Below are 12,265 nucleotides of genomic sequence, written 5' to 3' on the forward strand. Positions count from 1 at the left end.
AATTTCACCTGGTTAATATTGCCTGCTAATCTGGATTTCTTTTAGCTAAATATGCAAGTTTAAAAATGTATACTTCTGTGTATTGATTTTAAGAAAGGCATTAATGTTTATGGTTAGGTACATATTGAAGCAATGATACGCACCGCATCGATTATATGCAACGCAGAACACGCTAGATAAACTAGTAATATCATGAACCATGTGTAGTTAACTAGTGATTATGATTGTTTTTTATAAGATACGTTTTAATGCTAGCTAGCAACTTACCTTGGCTTACTGCATTCGCGTAACAGGCAGTCTTCTCGTGGAGTGCAACGAGAGGCAGGTGGCTAGAGAGTTGGACTAGTTAACTGTAAGGTTGCAAGATTGAATCCCCCGAGCTGACAAGGTAAAAATCTGTTGTTCTGCCCCTGAACGAGGCAGTTAACCCACCGTTCCTAGGCCATCATTGAAAATAAGAATGTATTCTTAACTGACTTGCCTAGTTAAATAAAGATGTAAACAAAAAAATAGTCCAAATCGGTGTACAAAAATATCGATTTCCGATTGTTATGAAAACTTGAAATCTCCACTAATTAATCGCCCATTCCGATTAATCGGTCGAACTCTAATTCAGACCCCTTCACTTTTCCACATTTTGTTACGTTACAGCCTTATTCTAAAATCGATTAAATAAAAAAAATAAACACAATACCCAATAAAGACAAAGCAAAAACAGGTTTTTAGAATATTTTTCAAATACCTTATTTCCGTAAATATTAAGACCCTTTGCTATAAGACTCAATTTAGCTCCTGTGCATCCTGAGTCCATTGATTATTCTTGAGATGTTTTTACAACTTGACTGGAGTCCACCTGTGGTAAATTCAAATAATTGGATAAGATTTTGAATGGCACACAGCTGTCTTTATAGGGTCCCAGAGTTGACAGTGCATGTCAGAGCAAAAACCAAGAAATGAGGTCGAAGGAATTGTCCGTAGAGCTCCGAGAAAGTATTGTGTCGAGGCACCGATCTAGGGAAGGGTACCAAAAAATGTCTGCAGCCTTGAAGGTCCCAAAGAACCCAGTGGCCTCCATCATTCTTAAATGGAAGAAGTTTGGAACCACCAAGACAATTCCTAGAGCTGGCCGCTCGGCCAAACTGGACAATCTGGGAAGAATGGCTTTGGTCGGGGGTGACCAAGAACCCGCTGGCCACTCTGACAGAGCTTCAGAGTTCCTCTGTGGAGATGGGAGAACCTTCCAGAAGGACAACCATCTCTGCGGCACTCCACCAATTAGGCCTTTATGGTAGAGTGGCCACTCCTCAGTAAAAGGCACATGACAGCCCGTTTGGAGTTTGCCTAAAGGCATCTCAGACCATGAGAAACAAGATTATCTGGTCTGATGAAACCAAGATTGAACTCTTTTGCTTGAATGCCAAGCTTCACATCTGGAGGAAACCTGGAACCATCCCTACGGTGAATATGCTGGTGGCAGCATCATGCTGAATAGCAGTCTCACGTAGGCGTTCCTTTTGTCCAGGTGGGAAAGGGCAGTGTGGCATGCAATAGAGATTGCATCATCTGTGGATCTGTTGGGCACTATGCAAATTGGAGTGGGTCTAGGGTTTCAGGGGTAATGGTGTTGATGTGAGCCATGACCAGCCTTTCAAAGCACTTCATGGCTACCGATGTGAGTGCTACGGGTCGGTAGTCATTTAGGCAGGTTACCTTGGTCTTCTTGAGCACAGGGACTATGGTGGTCTGCTTAAAACATGTTGGTATTACAGACTCAGTCAGGGACAGGTTGAAAATGTTAGTGAAGACACTTGCCAGTTGGTCAGCGCATGCTCGGAGTACACGTCCTGATAATACGTCTGGCACTGAGGCCTTGTGAATGTTGACCTGTTTCAAGGTCTAGCTCACATCGGCTGCAGAGAGCCTGATCACACAGTCGTCCGGAACAGCTGATGCTCTCATGCATGCTTCAGTGTTGCTTGCCTCGAAGCGAGCATAGAAGCTATTTAGCTCGTAATCTCTTCGAGAGAGGACTGGGGCGAAGGTTCACCTTCCAACAGGACAACGACCCTAAGCACACAGCCAAGACAACGCATTAGTCCCTTCGGGACAAGTCTCTAAATGTCCTTGAGCCTTGAGTGGCCCAGCCAGAGCCCAGACTTGAACCCCATCGAACATCTCTGGAGAGACCTGAAAATAGCTGTGCTGTGACGCTCCCCATTCAACCTGACAGAGCTTAAGAGGATCTGCAGAGAAGAATAGGTGAAACTCCCCAAATACAGGTGTGCCAAGCTTTTAGCGTCATACCCAAGAAGACTCGAGATTGTAATCGCTGCCAGAGGTGCATCAACGAAGTACTGAAATAAGGGTCTGAATACTTATGTAAATGTGATTCTTCAGTTTTATTTTATACATTTACTAACATTTCTAAAAACCTGTTTTGCTTTGTCATTATCTTTTAAATTTTTTTAGTAACAAGTTGTTACTTTACAGTCTTATTCGTTTTTGCTGAAATATCACATTTACTTAAGTATTCAGACCCTTTACTCAGTACTTTGTTGATGCACCTTTGGCAGCGATTTAATTATTATTTTTATATATACAGTGGGAGGGGGGGAATATTTAGTCAGCCACCAATTGTGCAAGTTCTCCCACTTAAAAATATGAGAGAGGCCTGTAAATTTCATCATAGGTACACTTCAACTATGACAGACAAAATGAGGGAAAAAAATCCAGAAAATCACATTGTAGGATTTTTAATGAATTTATTTGCAAATGATGGTGGAAAATAAGTATTTGGTCAATAACAAAAGTTTATCTCAATACTTTGTTATGTACTCTTTGTTGGCAATGACAGAGGTCAAACGTTTTCTGTAAGTCTTCACAAGGTTTTCACACACTGTTGCTTGTATTTTGGCCCATTCCTCCATGCAGATCTCCTCTAGAGCAGTGATGTTTTGTGGCTGTTGCTGGGCAACATGGACTTTCAACTCCCTCCAAAGATTTTCTATGGGGTTGAGATCTGGAGACTGGATAGGCCACTCCAGGACCTTGAAATGCTTCTTACGAAGCCACTCCTTCGTTGCCAGGGCGGTGTGTTTGGGATCATTGTCATGCTGAAAGACCCAGCCACGTTTCATCTTCAATGCCCTTGCTGATGGAAGGAGGTTTTCACTCAAAATCTCACGATACATGGCCCCATTCATTCTTTCCTTTACACAGATCAGTCGTCCTGGTCCCTTTGCAGAAAAACAGCCCCAAAGCATGATGTTTCCACCCCCATGCTTCACAGTAGGTATGGTGTTCTTTGGATGCAACTCAGCATTCTTTGTCCTCCAAACACGACGAGTTGAGTTTTTACCAAAAAGTTATATTTTGGTTTCATCTGACCATATGACATTCTCCCAATCTTCTTCTGGATCATCCAAATGCTCTCTAGCAAACTTCAGACGGGCCTGGACATGTACTGGCTTAAGCAGGGGGACACGTCTGACACTGCAGGATTTGAGTCCCTGGCGGCGTAGTGTGTTACTGATGGTAGGCTTTGTTACTTTGGTCCCAGCTCTCTGCAGGTCATTCACTAGGTCCCCCCCCGTGTGGTTCTGGGATTTTTGCTCACAGTTCTTGTGATCATTTTGACCCCACGGGGTGAGATCTTGCGTGGAGCCCCAGATCGAGGGAGATTATCAGTGGTCTTGTATGTCTTCCATTTCCTAATATTAGCTCCCACAGTTGATTTCTTCAAACCAAGCTGCTTACCTATTGCAGATTCAGTCTTCCCAGCCTGGTGCAGGTCTACAATTCTGTTTCTGGTGTCCTTTGACAGCTCTTTGGTCTTGGCCATAGTGGAGTTTGGAGTGTGACTGTTTGAGGTTGTGGACAGGTGTCTTTTATACTGATAACAAGTTCAAACAGGTGCCATTAATACAGGTAACGAGTGGAGGACAGAGGAGCCTCTTAAAGAGAAGTTACAGGTCTGTGAGAGCCAGCAATCTTTCTTGTCTGTAGGTGACCAAATACTTATTTTCCACCATAATTTGAAAATAAATTCATAAAAAATCCTACAATGTGATTTTCAGGATTTTTTTTCTCTCATTTTGTCTGTCATAGTTGAAGTGTACCTATGATGAAAATTACAGGCCTCTCACTTTTTATGTGGGAGAACTTGCACAATTGGTGGCTGACTAAATACTTTTTTGCCCCACTGTATATATATATTTTTTAATGGAAATTTCACATTTACATAAGTGTTCATGTTGATGGCATGTTTCTCACTAAACATGGCTGTCTTCAGACTGTAGAGATGCTCTTATTGAAGCCCCCCCCGGGCTGAAGCTTTTCATACTCTATCAGAAAAGTGTGGGAGGGACAGCCTCTTTTTGCTAATGCTCCCAGCTGTGAGGAGATTTCATTCGGCGACTTTGGGTCTTTTGAGCATCATGTTATACTGTTTAAATGTCAGCCACCAGTGCTGGCCATCACCCTGTATAGGCCACCAATGTAATGAAACACTTTCTTTACGGATCTCTCTGAACTATTGTCTATTGTCCTTGAGAACTTTGATAAAAATCCTTGTGTTGGGAGATTTTTATATTCCTTTTGACAAAGATCAAGGCTGTAATCTCTGCCAAAAGGGCTTCAACAAAGTACTGAGTAAAGGGAGTGAATATTTATGTAAATGTCATATTTCAGTGTTTTATTGTTAACAGAATTTGCCTAAATGTTTTTTTTAAAATATATGTTTTGCTTTGTCATTATGGGTTATTGGTTATTGGTTGATGAGCAAAAATAACTATTTAGTCATTTTTAGAATAAGGCTGTAACATAACAAAATGTGGAAAAAGGCAAGGGGTCTGAATACTTTCCGAATGCACTGTAGGATGATCCTTGCCTAGAATACAGTATATACATATGAACTTGGTAAAACAGTATGTAATCATTATTAAAGTTAGTTTTCAATGATTAGGTACATAGGGCAGCAGTCTATAAGGTGCAGTGTAGAGTACTGGGTAGTAGCTGGCTAGTAACAGTGAATAAGTTCAGAGCAGGGTACTGGGCGGAGGCCAGCTAACCCGTAAAAAACAGTCTATGACGGTTGTAGCTAGCCCATCTACCTTGTCAGAGGCTGGGGCTCCTGAGTGGCGCAGCGTTCAAAGGCACTGCATCTCAGTGCAACAGGCATCACTACAGTCCCTGGTTAACTGACTCGGCTAGTTAAATCCAATTCAAAGGGCAAGTGTCTCTTTCCGTTGTACGCAATATTTCTTGTTAATGTTTAATTGACTCAAACAAAGCATAATGCTTTTTATGGAAATTACTTCTCCATTGACTTTTGTCTTGTCTTTTTTTGCAGATCAATTGCAGACTACTTCTCTACGAAAAGCATTACTGGTGGATGTAAGATCTTGAGAACTGATGAAACAACACTGAACTTGTTATGAGACTATATCCACACACACACACACTGAAATATTGTAGTTAAACCCAAGTGATTTGACTCCACACACAGATGACTGTGGCACCTGCTGCTTTGTGTGACTGCCTTAGGAGCTGCCCCATGCTAATGTAAAGGAGTGAGATCGTACTTATAGAGAAGGATGAGTAGCCTTAGGCAGTACTTCACCAATGTGGGTGAGAAACAGAGTTTGTATTGAGTTGGGGCATGGAGCACTAACACTCTACAGCATAATGCTTCATCGTTGGATCATTTGATGCTATGCTAACGCTAACCTTTGAACTGGGTCAAAAACCTTGCTGCTACAGTGTAGTGTGGGTGTGTCTGTTTTTCTCTGTCTCTCTGGCTGTGTCTTACTCTGTCTGTGTGGATTTTGTTTGACCACTCGGGACAATAACCACAACTAACTATATAGCCTACAGGGTTCTTCTAAGCTCAACCTCAAAACTATCACTCACTCACTTGCCCTGGATTCTGGAAGTTACCATTAATGTCTTGTAGGTTTGTCACAATACCAGTATCGCAATATTCAGAAGTATCGTGGCAAGGAAACAAATCATGAAGCAGATTTCTTGAGGAAAACAGTCCTAATGTTAGAAACAAACAGCATTATCAAATTGAGATGTATTTCTAAAGCACATTTCAGACATGGACTGCAACACAATAACTGAAATACTTACTACACAACAAACATAAGAGGATAAAAAAAACTACAGAATAACAATAACTGAACTACCCAAAATCATCTTAAGGAAAAGCAAAGCTAAAAAACGGTGTGTTTTAAGATCTCTTTTTAATGTGTCCACAGTTTCAGCCCCCCTCAGGTTCTCTGGCAGGCTATTCCAGAGGCTGGGGGCATAATAACTAAAAGCTGCCTCTCCATGCCTCTTGGTCCGAGGCTTTGGGATCGTTGAAAGGCCAGTGCAAGAGGGACCTAATGGGTGCATTACTTGGTATGTATTGGGGTGCACAATCATGGATTGATTTAAAAACCAATAATAATCTTTAAATTAATTCTAAACTCACAGGCAGCCAGTGCAGATACTTTAAATTCGGTGTAATGAGTGCTCTCTGTCTGGTCTTGGTTAGTACCTGTGCTGCAGCATTCTGTATGTTTTGCAGTTGACCTCCTTGGGTAGACCAGACAGGAGCATTACAGTCTGAGACAGAAACAGCCAGACCTTGGCAATGTTCCTCAGGTGGTAAAAAGCTACATTCCTAATGTGTCATTTGAAATTGAGTTCAGAATCTAAAATAACACCTAGGTTTTTTTTACCTGGTGTTTTATATTTATTGCCTGTGAATTAAACTGCGGACAGATTCTCTCTGTGCTTTTGCTCCAACAATAAGTACCTCAGTCTTGTCTTGATTTAGCTGGAGGACGTGGTGAGCCATCCAAGTATTTAAATCACAAATACAGTAATAATTTATCCGTGAAGCTAAAATCCTCTGGTGACACAAATTGTAAGTTGTGTATGGTCTGCGTAGCACTGAAGATGCTTTCTGTTAATGCTGCTAAGGAGTAACATATAGAAACTGAACCATACCGGACCCTAAATCAAACCTTGTGGAATGCCACATGTGGTATGTATTTTCTCTAGGTTATGTTCACCCAGGGTGACAACAAACTCTCCACTGGTGAAGTAGCTCCCAAACCACTTTAGAACTGAACCGGAGAGGCTAACTCACCTCTCCAGTCTTTCCAGAAGGACATCATGGTCAACAGTGTTGAATGCAGCACTTAAATCCAAGAGTACAAGGACAGAGAGATGTTTGGCATCTGTTGGCTCTATGAACATTTACTACTTTAACTAATGTTGTCTCTACTGTGGTGGGCCGGAAAACCAGATTTGGATTTTTGTTTAAATACAGTTGGCACTGAAAAAGTAATTTACTTGTTTGAAACAAATTTATCCAGAATTTTGCTTAAGAATGTAAGGTTGTAGATTGGCTGAAAATTGCTAAGAACTGTTGAATCTAGATCATTTTTCTTCAGAAGGGGTTTCACGATAGCAGTTTTTAGTGCAGATGGGAAAGTGCCTGTGAACAGGGAGGGATTAACAATAGCTTGCACTTCTTCAGATATGCAATTAAAAACTGTTTTGAAGAAGGTGGTGGGGATAGGATCCAGAAGGCAGGTAGAAGGCTTAAGTTGTGATATCACTTTCCTGAGCATGTGTCAACCAGGGAAAATAAATCCCTAGTGCCTTTGCGTAGTAGACTAGGGCACATATCATCTAACTTCTCATCAGGTCTTGCTTGACTGATACCCAGCCTAATGTTTGTTGTCTTATCTCTGAAATATGCCGCAAACTCATCACATTTAGATGTGGAGAAAAGTCCACATAAAATGTGAGGGATAGGATTTATCAGGCCATCAATGGTTGAGAAGAGCACTAGAATTATTCTGATTATTAGTGATCAAGTTAGAAAAATAAGTCTGTCTGGCCTTTCTAATTGTCTTGTTATATAGTGCATTCGGAAAGTATTCAGACCCCTTGACTTTTTCCACATATTGTTACGTTACAGCCTTATTCTAAAAAAAAGAATTCAGTCTACACACCATACCCCATAATAACAAAGTCTACACACCATACCCCATAATAACAAAGTCTACACACCATACCCCATAATAACAAAGTCTACACACCATACCCCATAATAACAAAGTCTACACACCAAACCCCATAATAACAAAGTCTACACACCATACCCCATAATAACAATGAAAAAAAGGTTTTTAGAAATGTTTGCACATTTTATTAAAAATGAAAAACAGAAACCTTATTTACATAAGTATTCAGACCCTTTGCTATGAGACTCTACATTGAGCTCAGGTGCACCCTGTTTCCATTCATCATCCTTGAGATGTTTCTACAACTTGATTGGAGTCCACCTGTGGTAAATTCAATTGATTTGACATGATTTGGAAAGGCACACATCTGTCTATATAAGGTCCCAGAGTTGACAGTGCATATCAGAGCAGAAACCAAGCCATGAGGTCGAAGGAATTGTCCTTAGAGCTCCGACAGGATTGTGTCGAGGCACAGATCTGGGGAAGGGTACCAAAACATTTCTGCAGCATTGCAGGTCCCCAATAACACAGTGGTCTCCATCATTCTTAAATGGAAGAAGTTTAGAACCACCAAGACACTTCCTGGGCCTGGCCGCTTTGCCAAACTGAGCAATTGCGGGAGAAGAGCCTTGGTCAGGGAGGTGACCAAGATCCCGATGGTCACTCTGACAGAGCTCCAGAGTTCTGTGGAGATGGGAGAACCTTCCAGAACGACAACCATCTCTGCGGCACTCCACCAATCAGGCCTTTGTGGTAGTGGCCAGACGGAAGCCACTCCTCAGTAAAAGGCACATGACAGCCTGCTTGGAGTTAGCCTAAAGGCATCTCAGACCATGAGAAACAAGATTATCTGGTCTGATGAAACCAAGATCAAACTCTTTGGCCTGAATGCCAATTCTCACATCTGGAGGAAACCTGGCACCATACCAATGGTGAAGCATGGTGGTGGCAGCGTCATGCTGTGGTGATGTTTTTCAGGGAAAGGATTGGAAGACTAGTTAGGATCGAGGGAAAGAGGAACGGAGAAAAGTACAGAGAGATCCTTGATGAAAACCTGCTCCAGAGCGCTCAGGATCTTAGACTGGGGCGAAGGTTCACCTTCCAACAGGACAACGACCCTAAACACATAGCCAAGACAACGCAGGAGTGGCTTCAGAACAAGTCTCTGAATGTCCTTGAGTGGCCCAGCCAGAGCCCGGACTTTAACCTGATCGAACATCTCTAGAGAGACCTGAAAATAGCTGTGCAGCGACGTTCCCCATCCAACCCGACAGAGCTCGAGAGGATCTGCAGAGAAGAATGGGAGAAACTCCCCAAATACAGGTGTGCCAAGCTTGTAGCGTCATACCCAAGAAGGCTCAAGGCTGTAATCGCTGCCAAAGGTGCTTCATTAAAGTACTGAGTAAAGGGTCTGAATACTTATGTAAATGTGATATTTCAAAAAAAAAATGTATATAAATTTGGAACAATTTCTAAATACCTGTTTTGCTTTGTCATTATGGGGTATTGTGTGTAACTATTTAATCCATTTTAGAATGAGGCTGTAACATAACAAAATGTGGAAAACGTCAAGGGGTCTGAATACTTTCCGAATGCATTATATGCCAAGTTGCTCTCGGAATATCTTAATGGACCTGCAACTTTGACTTTCTCCACTTCCGATCTGCCTTTCTGCAATTTCTCCTTAATTTATTAGTTTCCTCAGTCTCCATTTGGATGTGGCCTTTGTCAACTTTACTGGAGCTATGGCATCAATGGTTACCCTTCATTTGTTATTAAAGTTATCAACTCAATCATCACAAGAGGAAGGCAGAATAGGTGGTGGAGTAGTTATTGTTCATACAGTCAATAGTGTTTCTTAATGTGTTCAGTAGTAGTAATGAACACACAGTGGTGATCAGATAAAGCAACATAAACAATACAGGATATGTCAATAGAAAGCCTCTTGGTAATAACCAGGTCCAGAGAATGGCTATGCTTATGGGTGGGCCCAGTAACATGTTGGATAAAGTCCATAGAGCTCAAAAGATTCTTAAATTCTCTTTGTCAACATGAATATAACATCTCCCAACACAATGACATTTAAAAAGTATAGTATGATGCTGAAAAGACCCAAAGTATCCAACTGAAATTTTTTATTTTATTTTTTATTTTACCTTTATTTAACCAGGTAGGCAAGTTGAGAACAAGTTCTCATTTACAATTGCGACCTGGCCAAGATAAAGCAAAGCAGTTCGACAGATAAAACGACACAGAGTTACACATGGAGTAAAAACAAACATACAGTCAATAATGCAGTATAAACAAGTCTATATACAATGTGAGCAAATGAGGTGAGAAGGGAGGTGTCCTTACAGCTGAGAGCATTAGCAAAAATAGTGTCTGCCCCCCCCCCCCCACACTCTTTTTCCCTTTTCTGGTAGAGTATGAACATCTTTAGCCCTGGGGGGCTTCAATAAGAGTGGCTCGACAGTCTGAAGACAGCCATGTTTCAGTGAGAAACATGCAATGAACTTTGCAGTCAGTAATGAGGTTTTTACTAGTGATTGCTCTAACATTTAAAAGTGACATTCAATGAGTGTGGGCGTCTGCCTAGAGGTAACCAGACCTATTAACGTTACAACCACGTTTTTTTGACAGTCTCCAATCTATCAGAATGGTAGATGACAGAAGGTGGAGTTAAAGGAACATAAATTAGGTCACACAATAACCATAGTGAAATTTCTACAGGAGCTGATATGCTTTCTGAGTTCTATGTTGCTTATTCTGACAGAGAGAACTGGAGCACTGCCAGACCCTGTCTGTCAGTCTGTAAAACAGTTTGCCATGTTGCTGGAAATAATCCTGGAACCCCTGCAGTTAGGGTGAATCCTGTCTCTTTTAAAAAGTCTTGGTTGATCCCACAGCAAATCAAAGTTGTCACAAAAAGAGACATTCCTGTTGTTGCAAAGTTTCTTCAGGTACTCGTTTAGGGCAAAGAGTCGTCTGAAACATCCAGAAGCCCTTCTGTAGCACGGGAGGGGGCCAGAGATAATTATTCTCTTCCCTGTGCCAGCGAGGGCTTTAAAATAAAATGTGTAGTCCTTCCTCAGATCGCCGAAAACGAAGGTTGTTAAAACCTACGTGAGTGACGATGGTGTCAAAATTGGAGTAGTTGGCCATAACCGTGTGCAGGAGAGATGTCATGGACACAGCCTTCTGGATGACAGTGGACCTTAGTCGGTCAACAGACCTTAGGCACGCCAAAATCTCTCACCATCGAGCTGACAATCTAGAGTCACATTTGTTTAATCTGCAAGCTGTAGCACCCACAATTTAACCTTAAAGTAGGTTAATATAGGGCTATAGAGTTCAGTCTAATTTGTGTTTTCTTTTTTGCCATGGAAAATCAGGTATTGTAGTATCGCGATCCTGGTATTGTGACAACCCTAATATTTTGTTGCCCATCGTATGGTGGTGGGCCAAGAAATGCTTTGGGGCTGTTAACCTGCATTAATACAGTGTGCATTTTCCCTTTGAGCAAGCTCGCTGTGAAATGGGAGGTGATGGTTCCTCCATATGGTGATGGATCATATCTCTGTTGGTCTATGTGCTCACACCTGTATCCCTTTTCCACCTGTGTTTGCAGTCAAAGACGTCATCCCTTTGGGGTCTCCTCGTCCTGAACCATCACCGGCCCTCTCCTCCATCCAGGAGACCGAGATGAAACCCTCTCAGCCCCCCGGACACCTGTCCAACCCCAACACTTACCCCCTGCCCAAACTCAGGGCGAAGCCCGCTCCTGGCCTGCCTCCTCCCCCTCCCCACCTGCCAGGGGTACACCACCGAGCCTCCCGGGTTGGAGTTGGGGGTGAAGCCAAGGATGGCCCGGCCAACTTTACAAACACCCTAATCAGGAAAACCCAGCATTCCCACAGCCCTGTGACCCCTCACCCCTATAGGGGCAAGAAATTTAACACTTGGGGTGGTATGGGAAGGGACAACCCACTGTCGCCCTCCTCCCTTCCCCCATGCAGAGTCAGTGCTCCCAGCAGAAGGAGGGACTATGGAGTGGTGCTGAGGGAAGACATGAACAAGAAACTCAAGGTAGAGTTTCATTTGAATTTGTTCTGTTTTCTCTGATCACATCCCTATTAGGGTTGGGGTCAATTCCAGTCAATTCAGGAAGTACACTGTAATTCCCATTCCAACTCTCTTCAATGCTTTTCAGTGGGGAAAACACTGGTTGCAACACTCAC

At 42.3% G+C, this 12,265-nt stretch overlaps 1 protein-coding gene across 6 annotated transcripts in view; it reads left to right on the forward strand.

The window, feature by feature from the left end:
• Nucleotides 1–12,265, forward strand: part of LOC109880195 (serine/arginine repetitive matrix protein 2) — a 42,218-nt gene that overhangs the window by 5,361 nt on the left and 24,592 nt on the right. For 3 of the 6 annotated variants that reach the window (XM_031804516.1, XM_031804518.1, XM_031804517.1), the window contains exons 2-3: nucleotides 5,351–5,394; nucleotides 11,656–12,113. In XM_031804516.1, the coding sequence (XP_031660376.1) occupies nucleotides 11,730–12,113 (384 nt within the window). In that variant the 5' untranslated portion in view covers nucleotides 5,351–5,394; nucleotides 11,656–11,729. The other 3 variants (XM_031804514.1, XM_031804519.1, XM_031804515.1) reach the window with 3 other exon arrangements.

Source organism: Oncorhynchus kisutch, linkage group LG25 (assembly GCF_002021735.2).
Source record: "Oncorhynchus kisutch isolate 150728-3 linkage group LG25, Okis_V2, whole genome shotgun sequence".
In the NCBI taxonomy this organism is placed as follows: domain Eukaryota; kingdom Metazoa; phylum Chordata; class Actinopteri; order Salmoniformes; family Salmonidae; genus Oncorhynchus; species Oncorhynchus kisutch.